Below are 12914 nucleotides of genomic sequence, written 5' to 3' on the forward strand. Positions count from 1 at the left end.
AGAGGACATTCTGTGGCTGGAAGTGACCCAAGAGATGCAAGTCACTGCCAAAGGCCTTGTGGTCCACTTGAGGCCCAAAGGCTGTAGAAAGACATGGCTGCTGTCACGGCAGCATCTCCAGAGGAGGGGCATTTGCCCCCAACCCTCCTGCTCCTTACGTGAATTGCATGCATTCGGTAACAAGCCCTTTCTTTCTGGGACAATTCTGGTTCCTCTGGGTCCACTAGACCCCTTTACATCTCCCAAGTCTCCTTTGTGTGTAAAGATGTGCCCCTCCCCCAGTGGTCCCCACCGGGGCAGGGGAGGGGGTAGGGTGGAGAAGACCCAGCTGCACTTTGAAGCGTGCCCCGTGGGCTGGAATGTCACCGTCCTGCCGGTTTAATCATAAATTTACTGCCTGCCAGGAAGCCCTCTGCTCTGGTCCAGCCCTCAGTCCCACTCGCTCAGCCGGCCCTGCTGCAGGATGGCTGTGGACAACTCCACCAGCGACCCCCATTCCCCCAGGCCGCAGCTGAGCACGGTGGACACTGCCGTCATCGCCGTGCATTTTGCCCTGAACGTGGCCGTGGGCATATGGGTGAGAGGACTGGTGGCACAGGCCGGGGCGGGCACTGGGGTGTGGGAACCATCCGGGGTGTCCCCGGGCATGGCATCCTCTCTCTGGAGGCCCGATGCCCTCAGGCCCTCCTCCCAGCCCTGGGGAGATTTGCCGGAGACCTTGACCAAGCCCTTCTCTCTTTGGCGCCAGATTCTCAAGTCTCTAAAGTGAAGAACAGGAAGTGTCTCTAAGGGCAGGTCAAGCGGAACACTGGGGGCTTCTGTGCGGCTGACGAGCTGGGCGCTTGGCACAGCGCGCAGTCTTCTGGCCTCCTCTCCAGTGTCAGATGGGCTCACAGAATCACAGGGGTTCTTGGCTGCGCCCACACCAGCTGAGCCAAATTCAGAGCGGGGCAGTGGCATGCAGGGCCTGGGGTCTCTGTTATAACAACAAGCCGTGTCCACAAGCCTTGCCTAGTTCATAAGTCAGTTTCTTCTGCCTTTGAGAAGAGAGAAGGGCTGTAGGTCACCAGAGGCTCCAGCAGCAGCGGGAATACTGCTATGCATTTGCTGTACGCATTGCCCCCCGCCCCGCCCACAGCCCCATTTGCAGGTGAACCCCAGGGCTTCAGGGGGCAGGGACTTGGGCAGTGAACCCAGGACCCTGCCCAGAGGGGAGGGCCTCCTCCATCTACTCCTAACCCTGGGTGGGAGATGGACACAAATCAGCTAGTCTTGTCCCCAGAGCTCCGCAGGCTGGCACCCCTGAGCCCTAACTGGCAGTGGTTTTCCTCTCCTGGTGGAGAATGAGGAGCCCCTCTTATCTCCTCTGGCCATGGCCCCAGTTCTAGGATCCTTGGAAGTTGCTCAGTTTTTTGAGCCTCAGGATCTTTATCTGTAAGACATGTATCACCTGCCTGATCCTAGTTCCCAAGTTCCCAAATGGGAGAGGTCTTCTCCCTGAGGTGACCACATGTAAGGGACCCTGCTGCTGCTGTTGATCCTATAGTAGAAAGTGCAAGTGGTGGAGGTGGGGGTGGGGCTGGGGTGGGGGTGGTGGAGATGATGGTGGAGGCGGAGGAGGGCCTGGTGGAAGTAACAGCCGCAGTGACTGGAAGTCATTCTCGTGTGATTAAATAGTAACTCTCAGGCAGCCCAGTGCTGGGTGTCGGGAAAGTTGGGTCTGTGTGTTCTTGGAACAGTTACTTAGCCTCCTGTTTCCTCAAACACACCCCGTAGATCTGTACAGTCGCCTCTCACAGCTATTCCAAGGAGCACAGGAGCCCAGTGGATGTGAAAATCCATTCCAACCATAGCGTGCTGTGTTCTTGGGAGCACCGTACTGGGGGTCAGGAGAGGGGCCCCTGCAGTGGAAGCTTTCTTTTTTAAAAACAATATTATATTACTATTTATTAATTTATTTCCTGGTCTTAATGACCCAGATAACCACAACGTGTGGTCACTCACCTAGAGCCAGACATCCTAGAGTGTGAAGTCAAGTGGGCCTTAGGAAGCACTGCTATGAACAAAGCTAGTGGAGGTGATGGAATGCCAGCTGAGCTATTTCACATCCTAAAAGATGATGTTGTTAAAGTGCTACACTCAATATGCCAGCAAATTTGGAAAACTCAGCAGTGGCCACAGGACTGGAAAAGGTCAGTCTTCATTTCAATCCCAAAGAAGGGCAATGCCAAAGAATGTTCAAACTACCACACAATTGTGCTCATTTCACATGCTAGCAAGGTCATGCTCAAAATCCTTCAAGTTAGGCTTCAACAGTACATGAACCAAGAAATTCCAGATGTACAAGCTGAATTCAGAAAAGGCAGAGGAACCAGAGATCAGATGTTGGGTCATAGAGAAACCAAGAGAATTCCAGAAAAACATCTATTTCTGCTTCATTGGCCACACTAAAGCCTTTGGCTGTGTGGATCACAACAAACTGTGGAAAATTCTTAAAGAGATGAGAATATCAGACCACCTTACCTGCCCCCTGAGAAACCTGTATGCAGGTCAAGAAACAACAGTTAGGAATGGACATAGAACAATGGACTAGTTCAAAATTGGGAAAGGAGTACATCAAGGCTGTATATTGTCACTCTGTTTATTTAACTTACATGCAGAGTACATCTGAGTACATGCAGAGTACATGAGGAATGGGACAGGCTCTGTGACTTAGGTGGCTTGGGACCCCTGGAGCTGGAGTGAGTCAGGACCACTCAGTCAACTGCTGGGAAAGATGAGGCCCTTGTAGGAAGGGAAAATGCTGTGAGAAGGCCGTTGGCAACATCCACTACATCCTTGAGGATAAGAGAACATGACAGAGAAAAGCAGGGGCTAAGACCAGGGTGGCTCTGGAGGTTGTGCGGTGCACCACCTGCACAACTGGACGTGGCCATCCTGGCAACATGGTGAGAGTCCGCAGGCTGTACTGTGTTCAGTATGGCTGGATCACGAGCACAGAGAGAAAGCAGAGGTCGGGGGGCTGTAGTGGGACAGGCAGCCAGCAGTCATATCAGAAGCTTCGAGTGGTGGGCCCAGACAAACCAGCTTAGTCATCCTGACCATGTGGGGAGCAGAGAGGAGGCAGTTGGAGTCTGGAAGAACCAGGCCTGCATGTTGATGGACTCGTGTTTCAGCAAATAGTGGTGCCTCTTCCTCTTGGGGACTGGGCGATGGTCTGTGGTGTGGATGCACGTTTGTTCATCCGTCCATCCATCCATTAGTTGATGAGCCTTCGGGTTGCTCCCACTCTCAGGCTGCGGTGAGTTACACAGCTGTGAGCAGCCTTGTGCGGGGGTCATTCGAGCACCTGCTCTCAGCTCTCCTGGATGTAGCCAGGAGCGGACCTGCTGGGTCTCTGGGTCACCTGTGTGTCCCACTCTCTGGGGAGCCAGGGCACTGTTTCCCACAGTAGCGGCACATTGTTCGCTGCCTCTGGCCCAGCGAAGGCTCCAGCTCCCGCCCCTGTCTTTGCAGTCCTCCTGCCGGGCCAGCAGGAACACGGTGAGCGGCTACTTCCTGGCCGGTCGGGACATGACGTGGTGGCCGGTGAGTGCCCCCCGACCTCTCCCACCCTCCTTGCACTGGGGCCACATCTGACCCCTAGGTCAGCCTGCATCTGCATCCCTGCCGTCACTTCCTGTGTCCTCCTCACACCCAGGGTCGCCCCCAGGCTGGGCCAAGTTGGGAGAGATGGGGCCTAGGTCATCAGGGGTCCCTGAGCGGCGGTGTGGGGGCAGGTGGTGGAAGGCGTGGAGAGGGCGGGGCTGATGCTAGCTCCTCCCCTCTCTCTCCTCCAGATCGGAGCCTCCCTCTTTGCCAGCAGCGAGGGTTCAGGCCTCTTCATTGGACTGGCGGGCGCAGGAGCGGCTGGAGGCTTGGCGGTGGCCGGCTTTGAGTGGAATGTGAGCTCCAGAGGCGGGTGTCCACCATGGGCAGGAGTGGGGTGGGGTGGGGTGGGCACCAACCTTGATAGGTGCTGGGTGGCGCTCATCAGGGCCCACCTCTCCATGGCCAGAGGCAGTATCCAGCAACCAGGAAGCCCAAGATCCACGCAGGCAGGGTTGATGGGGAAGTCGGGTCTACAGAATGTTGCAGGCAGGGAGCCCTGAGCCTCGGCCGTCATCCTTAGTGTTCAAGGCTGCAGAGAGGAGGCGGGGACAGTTCTCAACCCTGTATGTCCCTGGGCTTACCTGCCTCTGTCCCCCACAGGCTACCTATGTGCTGCTGGCCTTGGCATGGGTGTTTGTGCCCATCTACCTCTCCTCGGAGGTGAGTCTGCTCAGGGACAGCCCAGCTGGGGGCCTCGGGACAGCCGGGCCTGGGGTGGAGTGGGTGGTGGTGATGGGCAGGACCCCTGGCTTCACACATGAGTTGGTGAGTGAAACCACAAGTGTCAGCTCTGGGTTTGTTTCTAGTCCAACTAACGTTCTCATCAACCCATGGAGACAGGTCCCCTGGGCCTTCAGCCCAGGTGCCTTGTCTGTTGGTCTCTACTGTACCTGCATGTTGCATCTGGAGGAGGATGCTCCATCTACCTGAGCACACAGGCTGCACACCTGGGCTGCAAGTCACATCCTCAATTGTGCCGCTTCTTTAGTTCCAGCCAGGCGTCACTAAGTCCGGTGGTTCACATTTCCTGGATGTCTCAAGTCTCGTACTTCCCCATCTAACCAGAGCTCATCTGGATTTGTTATAACAAGCCTTCCAACTTGTCCCCTGCTCCCAGCCACAGCCCCCCATGCATCCCTCCTGTCTCAGCCCGCCACTCCCCAGCCTAAGCCGCTCACCATGTGATCGGAAGTGTAAGCCTGGAATTCTAGGCCCGGTGCTGGGGCTGTGAGATGCTCCAGGCCCAGTCGCTAGTTGTGGCCTTGCAGTGAGCTTAGCCCCCTGGCCTGTGCCCCTAGATTGTCACCATGCCTGAATACATGCAGAAGCGCTACGGGGGCCAGCGGATTCGCGTGTACCTGTCTGTCCTGTCGCTGCTGCTGTCCGTCTTCACCAAGATATCGGTGAGCCACCCCCTCCCCCACCAGCTTCTGGCCAGCTTAGCTGGAACATCCCTGCTCTGGGGCCCTCAAAGGGACCTGATAGCCCCTGATCCGCTTCTGCTTTGTCTGACAGTTGGGGAGACCAAGGCCCAGAGAGACACACTGACTTGCCGAGGATCACACAGCTGCCCCAGGGCCCCGGGAGGGGCCAGAATGCAGCCCTGTGACTCCTACTTTGCCCCTGGGTTCTTGTCTGGGCTCTGGGTCCTGGTTCTGGCAAGCCAGGAGTGCCCACTAGGGGGCACCTAGAACCCGCTGTCTCTGGTCCAAGGTGGCAAGTGGCTGTCAGCTCCACTACCAGACTGACCCCCCAGCACCTCCTTTCCCTGGGGAGCCTGGCCTGGGCATATCCTGTCCACATCCTGGGTCTCACAGGGAGGGAGACTGAGGCCAGGATGGGGGGAGCTTGTCCCAAGCCCGTGGGGCCTCCATGGCCACTCCAGGCCCGTGTTCTCCCTCCTGAGTCCCCATCACCAGCCTGTCCCTGGAGGCCATCCAGCTGCTCCAGCTCTGGCAAGGCTCAGAAGTGGACAGCGGTCCCTGCACAGACCAACCCTGGTTCCTCCCTTCTGACTGGCAGCTTCTGCAGGGGTGTCCAGGGCTTCCTCCTCCATGACCCCAGGAGCCCCGGGAGCCTCGGCCAGGCCTCCACCTGGGCTGCCAAGTCCCTGCTGGGTGGGGGTGGGTTTCAGAGAGAGGGAGGTTAGCAAGCAGGCCCCGCCTTCTCTCCTAAGAGGATCTCCCCCAGGGCTTTCTTCTGGAGGGGGCACTGCTGCCCTCCAGGACGGCTCCCACGTGCCTCCTCCCTCTCCTCCCGCTCCTGAGCCCCCCACCCCTCTGGAAGCAGGGACTCAGCACCGTGAGGGGTGCAGATGTAGCATCGGGGATGGCCCTCAGAAGAGAAGTCGGGGTTCCTGCTGGGCAGCACAGAGCCAGGGTCTAGTGGAGAAAGGGGTGCTGATAGGGAGGGCAAACGCCAAGGGTGGGGAGCAGTGTGGGATGCTTTGGGGGTGGTCATGGCGGGGGGCTCAGACCCCAGGGGTCAGACACCTCAGGACCAGAGGAGGAGCCGGTGGGGGGTGACAGGGAGCGGTGGGCCTGGGACTGACCAGCAGTCACATAGCCAGACAGTTGCTGTGTGTTGCTCTCAGGGGCCACTCCCACCCCAGGCCAGAGGGCTGGTGAGAGGTGAGTAAGGGATCTGAGTGCCCAAGGGGCCCAGAGGCTTTGAGCAGGGGTGACACGGTCAGGCTTGTGTTAGTGCCTCCACCCTCCCCTACCAGAGGATGGACTTGAGGGGACAGGGGCGAGAGGCGAGGGGCCAGGGTGGGGTCTGCCAAGGCCAACCTCTCAGCCCATTTGTCCTGTTGGTGGCTCCGAGGCAGAGTTCACATCTCACACTCAGAGCCTGGGCAGAGTGTCCAAAACGGTGGGGGAGTAAGTGGGGGGAGTCCTTAGAGGACACTTTGTGCACAGCCCTGTTTACAGACAAGACGATGGAGACCTAGGGAGTGGTCATGGTGAATCAGGCAGAGACCACGGTTAGGGCCCAGCGGGCTGATCACTGACCCACTTTGTGATGAGGTGACTCAGTTGTCGTCATTCAGTCGCTCGGTTGTGTCTGACTCTCTGTGACTCCATGGACTGTAGCTCACCAGTCTCCTCTGTCCATGGGGTTCTCCATGACAAGAGTCTCCTCTTGTCCATGGGAGGCAAGAATACTGGAGTGGGTTGCCATTGCTTTCTCCAAGGGATTTTCCAGACCCAGGCATCAAATCCTCATGTTCTGCATTGGCCGGCAGATTCTTTACCATTAGTGCCACCAGGGAAGCCCCAGGTGACTCAGTTTACCCACCTATAAAATGGGAGGGAACCCCACTGATGTCAAGGCTGGGGCTTCTGCACTGAGGCTGGGACTGCATGGATGAAGTGGGAGGGAAGCAGGGGGAATGCTGATTGCCAGACCAGGCCTTGGAGGGACTGGGTTCCCCTGACCAAGGCTTTGGGCTGAAGCTGTTTGCAGCTCTGGAGCCCAGCAGGGCCCCTGAGGCCCTGACCTCACTGGGCAGAGCCCCTGGAATGCCCTGTGTGTCCACATGCCCAAGAGTCACCCCAGCTCCAGCCTGCTCTGAGACCATAGGGCCCGCCTGCTGCCAGCCCGCAGGCAGGGACACTAGTCTGCAGAGAGAACTGCCAAATGACCCCAGGGGGCCTAAAGGCTGGAGGGTAGCCAAGCTTCATCACTGTGTGCTCCAGGCAGGTCACTTAACCTCTGAACAATAGAGAAACGCGTTCTGATGCCCTGGTTCATTCAGGGGCTCGAGGCCAGTTGCTTCAAACCTCTGAGCCTGTGTGCGCCTCTGTGGAGTGGAGCGGCTCCCTCAGGGGTCCACCTGCCCCACACCGGCTTCTCCTGCTCCGCGTCTACAGAGGCCAGGGGACTGGTGGGGGCTGCGCACAGTGCTGTGGTGCTCCACACCCACCCCCCACTTTACAGACAGGGTCCCTGGGCTCAGGAGGTAAGGTGACCTGCTCACCAGGGTCACAGACCCAGGGCTCTTAGCTTCTACCCAGCTGCAGCTCGCCTGGGCCCCCAGGACAGAGTTCAGCAGAAGGAGGGGTCCGATGGGGCTGGGGGACAACCTGGAGCCTGCAGCCTACCACACACTTACCTGGCCTCCAGCAGCACCAGGAGCCTTTACAGAGGCCATGCAGTGTCCCCGAGTCCCACCTCCACATCCATGCCCGTGCTGTCCCCACCACCCAACCATTGCTCTCAGAAGGAAGTCCCTGGGCTGCAGAGCGGTTTGGGAAGCAGGGCATTGGGGGCAGGCTGAGTCCTGAGTGATGCAGAGATGGGGACGTTCCCGGACAGAGGGACCTGGGTGAGCTGAGGCCTGGAGGCAGCAAAGTGCTGGGTGTGGAACAGCAGGCAGTCTGGCGTGACCAGAGTCACTTGGGCTTAAAGGGCAGTGTGGCCAGAGCCTGAAGGCTGGGCACACAGACCAGGGCTCCCTTCCAAGGTGACTAGGGTCTGGGGAGGGGTCTTTTTTTTTGGCTGTTCTGGGTCTTGGTTGCTGTGCAGATTTTCTCTAATTGCAGGACACGGGCTTCTCACTGCAGTGGCTTCTCTTGTTGTGGAGCACTGGCTCTAGGCACACGGGCTTCAGTAGTGGTGGCACATGGGCTTAGTTGCCCTGAGACCTGTGGGATCTTCCAAGACCAGGGATCGAACCTATGTCTCCTCTACTTTCTAGAACCCACCCCCTTCTCCCATTGCCTGGCCACTCCCATCTCTGATACTTGCCAGGTGGGGAGGTCCCTTCACCTCCCTGTTCCTGGTCTGATGGAGCAGGACAGACCTTCCTGTTCTTAAATTCAACAGCTCTGGGCCTCTAAGCTTGGGCTGGACACACATACAGGCACTGACTCGCTGCCAGGGGTGGGGGCAGAGTGAGGGGTGCCACTGTTCTGAGAGCAGCTTGTCAGCGTCCTCACACTGGCTGGTCTCTACTCCAGGAGAGGGGAGGGGAAGAGCCTGGGGAAGCAGGGGTCTGAGAGCCTGGCTTCAGTAGGGCTGCTGGAATCCTAGCTGGGCCAGTTCTCTGGCCTCATGCAGACTGTCCCCCACGTGGCAGCTGACCTGTGGCTTTGCCCAGCCTTCTCAGGAACCTCTTGGCCCCACAGGCTGTGTTTTGGGGTATCTTCCTGACATGAAGCAGGTTTGGACACTTGGAAGGTGGGGCCCGTGGCCTAGCCCTAGGTTCTACAGAACGGGGTCCTCCCTCCTTCTCCGGGCACCCATTGTGCAGTGAAGGTGTGTGTGTGGTCTGTAAAGCCCGTTCCAGCACTGATATTCTCAGGCTTGCCCCAGAGCCCTGACTGTCCTGTGCTCCCCAGAGTCTGGGACGGCAGGACTGAGTCCAGTTCAGCCCCTGGGAACAAGCTCCAGCCTGAGACGTGGTCCTGATTTCAGTTTCAACCCCATGGGGAGGGTTCAATAAGCAAGAGAGCTCCTCTGTTCCCTCAGCCTGGCCCAGCATAAGTCTGGTCTCTTCTCGGGGGCCCTGCCTAACAAGGAACAGAGCACAGGGACCCATTTTACACAGAAAGACATGGGTCTGGAAGCCAAGACACAGGATCCTGTTCTCTGAGACCCACTTCTCCCCCAGGAAACCCTCCAGGACTCTCCTTCTCCATTCCCAGGCAGGAACCAAAATGAACAGCAAGATGCTCCCTGGTGGGTAGGGGCCGCTTAGGACTTTGTTAACATCAGCAACATCCCCTGCCCACCGTTGTCTACAGCCAGGACGCCCCCCACTGCTCAGGACAGCCCCTGGTGGGTGGGGTGGTCTCCCCTTCCTTGTCAATGAGGCACCAAGGCCACTGGGCAGGCACTTGGAGCTCCAGGTCCTGGGGTCACCTCGGGCCTTCACACACGCTTCTTTCCTGTCTCCAGATCGACCTGTACGCGGGGGCCCTGTTCGTGCACATCTGCCTGGGCTGGAACTTCTACCTGTCCACCATCATCATGCTCGCCATCACGGCCCTTTACACCATAGCAGGTGCAGCGCCCAGGGACACACAGGAAACCGGGAGGTTAGCCGGTAGGGGTTCAGGGCAGCTCCTCCCGTAGCCTGGGACCTGGCTGGTTTGAGCCAGGCACGTGGGCCTCTGCAGCTGCTCAGCCAGCCTGGTTGCTGTGTACACCTATGCAAGGGCAAGGGGCATGGGTGTGGGACAGCTATCCCTCCCAGAGCTTGGTTGCCTCCCCATTCCTCCCCCGTTGAGGTCAGGCCCCTCCAGCTCTGTCGTCTTCACTTGCAGGGGGCCTGACTGCTGTCATCTACACAGACGCCCTGCAGACACTCGTCATGGTGGTGGGGGCCGTGATCCTGACAATCAAAGGTGAGGGCCGTGGGCCTATCCAGTAGCAGGTCCCCCATGTCGGCACTGGGGGTGGGTGTCCCCACAAGGTCAGGCTGTGAGGCCCTCAGCCCCCTGCCAGCCTCTCCTGAGCGGCAGAAGCCTGTTCCCTCTCACCCCAGCTGCCCTGTGGCACTTCTGTCACCAGCTCAAGCCGGCTGGTGTTTGGCTGCAGAACTGACGCAGGAAGTAGGGCCATCCATATCCACCCTGGCTCAGTTATGCGAGGTGGGCCTGTGGGTGGTGTGCAGACACCACTGGGAGACCACGTACCTGCCTGGACATCTGCCCCCACTGTTTGAAACCTTGTACAAGACCCCAAGAAGTGCTGTGGCAGGCAGGACAAAGGCAGGGTGGGAAGAAGGGATTCAGACCAGCATCTCCTGGTCTGGGAACAGGGGTAAGCTTGGGGGCTGCCCCAGAGGTAGTGAGCTCCCCAACCTAGGAAGCATGCAAGCAGAGCCAGGAGGAGCCCATAGAGGACAAACAGAGGCCTTTACAGTCTCGTCCAGACTCAGACCCTAGGACCCTTGTTTAGTGTCTGTACCTTTGTTCTGAGCGCTCACCTCAGCCTGGCCTGGGCTCCGGGTGGGAATGATTCTGGGGGCTGTGTGGAGGGGTGGGAAGCGGGACCTGGGGCTGCCTGGGCTGTGCACCTGTCTCCTCACAGACCAGGGGCCTGTGTCCCCGGAGCCCACTGCAGGAAAGGCACCTGGGCAGCCAGGCCCAGTCTGGTTAGGGGTGGCAGTGATCACAGACAAAGCAAAAGCCACAGGCTTCCCTGGTACCTCAGCTGGTAAAGAATCCGCCTGCAATGCAAGAGACCTGGGTTCAATCCCTGGGTTGGGAAGATCCCCTGGAGAAGGGAAAGGCTACCCACTCCAGTATTCTGGCCTGAAGAATTCCATGGACTGTATAGAGTTGGGCACAATTGAGGGACTTTCACTTTTAGCCCAGACCCCAGAGCAGACAAAGAACAGTGAGCGGTGAACGTGATCTCAGCTCAGGCCAGCTGGCTGTCAGTGTGGCCTTGGTGGCTCCCCTGCCCTTTTGGGACCATTTCCTGTCTCAGAGCCACACCCCCCTGCCCCCGTCACTCTCAGCTCCACCAAAGTCTCATCCTTTGGAAGCCCCTGGGTCAGGACATTACCCCTTCCGACTACTGGGGAAAGTCCTCGAGTGCCAAGGAAAAGACGTGGCTGTGTCCTTGAGTCAACAGTGAGCCTGGCGGGGGGCCCCCTCCTGGCTGACGGGCATCTAGAGGCTGCAGGACATGGGGTGCCCACGTGCAAAATGTTCCTTTAATATTATTATTTTAAATACAAATAAAAGTCTTTTGAATTCACTTTTTTTTAAAAACCCTCTATCTCCACACCTTTCCAGACACTGGGAAAGGTGAATGCAAAAAAGTTTGAGTCTCCTGTACCAGGGAGTTACTCGTGAGATGAGGGCAGTGGGGCCGGGAGTTACGGCCACCGGCCACTAACCATCACCATTACACTTGCCCCTGAAGCTTTCGAGCAGATTGGCGGGTACGAGCAGCTGGCAGAGGCCTACGCCCGGGCCGTCCCATCCAGGACCATCTCCAATACCACCTGCCACGTGCCCCGGGCAGATGCCATGCACATGTTCCGAGATCCCTACACCGGGGACCTCCCGTGGACTGGGATGACCTTCGGCCTGACCATCATGGCCGCCTGGTACTGGTGCACGGACCAGGTGAGGGTTCACGGTGCCGCCCTCCCCCATTCCTGCCTTCCAGGGTGCCTGTGGAGGTGCGGGTGGCCCAAGAACCACTGCACGGCGAGCCCAGGCTGGGCAGAGGCCATGGACGGTGTGGCCTGGGCAGGGGGTGCTAGGGGTCCTTGCGGTCCCGGGGGGCGTGGGCCCGCCGTTTAGAGTCAGATGGGGCCCACTGGCTGCCACCCGTCCTGGCCTTCAGGTGCTTCGACTGGGACAGTTTGGAGTACGGGATTCCAAAGGGGCTGGGGTGTTCCTCGGTGGCCCTGCTGTTGGCCAGGGCACTGGCATTTCGGGCCGGCCTTGGGCTCGCAGGACCCGGCAGCAGGCGGGGCCCTGGGCTGCTCTTGGCCTGCCAGTGCTGGGGGCTTGCCATAGCCGGGCCTGCTTTCCTGCTGGAGCTCTCAGCGCCATCAGCAGTGGGGCGGAACCGTGGGGCTCCCAGGGTCCTCAATGGTCGCGGGAAGCCATCTTTCTCCCTGATGCCCGAGGCAGGGCTTCCATAGTGGTGAAACCGCTGGCCCTGTTGGAGAGAGAGCGGAGAGGTGAGACCCGGGGGCTGGAGGCAGCTCCATCCCTTCATGAGGGCTCTGGCCTGCAGCGAGCATGCTTGGTTTTACTCCCTGGCCCTGCCCCCACCAGCTGGGCGTCCTGGACACGTTTCCTTCCTTCCTCTGTTTTTCCCTGTTTTCCCACAGGTACTATGGGAGTGATCCTGCCCTTGTGGTCACATCAAGGCCAGTGCCTGCTCCTCCCCGAGGCCCTGCCCACCTCCCCCATCTGTAAGGGGGCAGATGGGCCAGGTCTCTGGTGCCTGGGGGGGGGGGTCCTCCTTCCAAGCTGGCACCAGGTGGCCTCAGGGGGCCACGCTTCCTCCCTGGGCAGAAGCAGATAATGTCTTGCCTGCCTGAAGGCCGTGGGTACCCCCAGGCAGCACTCGGGTGGGAGCGGCCCTCAGGGGCACTGGCCTGACCACCGTCCTTGATTCTGGACCCACGGCCTGAGGACCCCACCCTGGGAGTGAGGCCGCCTGGCTGAGAGTCAACCCAGCCAGTCACGGTAGAGTGAATGGGGACAGACTTCCTGTGGCCTGTTTCCCCACCTGTGATAAGTGACATGGTGACATGTGACATGGTGATATGCTCAAGGGTCCCT

At 59.0% G+C, this 12914-nt stretch overlaps 2 protein-coding genes across 4 annotated transcripts in view; one reads left to right on the forward strand and one right to left on the reverse strand.

Annotated features, from left to right (window-relative positions):
* The first annotated feature begins 431 nt into the window (after nucleotides 1-431).
* SLC5A10 (solute carrier family 5 member 10) overlaps nucleotides 432-12914 on the forward strand; it is a 54385-nt gene continuing 41902 nt past the window's right edge. For both annotated transcript variants that reach the window (XM_065910824.1, XM_065910823.1), the window contains exons 1-8: nucleotides 432-577; nucleotides 3517-3588; nucleotides 3840-3944; nucleotides 4252-4311; nucleotides 4950-5054; nucleotides 9553-9658; nucleotides 9921-10001; nucleotides 11533-11738. In XM_065910824.1, coding sequence (XP_065766896.1) covers nucleotides 464-577; nucleotides 3517-3588; nucleotides 3840-3944; nucleotides 4252-4311; nucleotides 4950-5054; nucleotides 9553-9658; nucleotides 9921-10001; nucleotides 11533-11738 — 849 coding nt within the window. In that variant the 5' untranslated portion in view covers nucleotides 432-463. The remainder of the gene's footprint in view (nucleotides 578-3516; nucleotides 3589-3839; nucleotides 3945-4251; nucleotides 4312-4949; nucleotides 5055-9552; nucleotides 9659-9920; nucleotides 10002-11532; nucleotides 11739-12914) is intronic.
* Nucleotides 11553-12914, reverse strand: part of FAM83G (family with sequence similarity 83 member G) — a 29638-nt gene continuing 28276 nt past the window's right edge. For both annotated transcript variants that reach the window (XM_065910821.1, XM_065910822.1), the window contains one exon: nucleotides 11553-12282. In XM_065910821.1, coding sequence (XP_065766893.1) covers nucleotides 11875-12282 — 408 coding nt within the window. In that variant the 3' untranslated portion in view covers nucleotides 11553-11874. The remainder of the gene's footprint in view (nucleotides 12283-12914) is intronic.

This window comes from Muntiacus reevesi, chromosome 18, assembly GCF_963930625.1.
Source record: "Muntiacus reevesi chromosome 18, mMunRee1.1, whole genome shotgun sequence".
In the NCBI taxonomy this organism is placed as follows: Eukaryota; Metazoa; Chordata; class Mammalia; order Artiodactyla; family Cervidae; genus Muntiacus; species Muntiacus reevesi.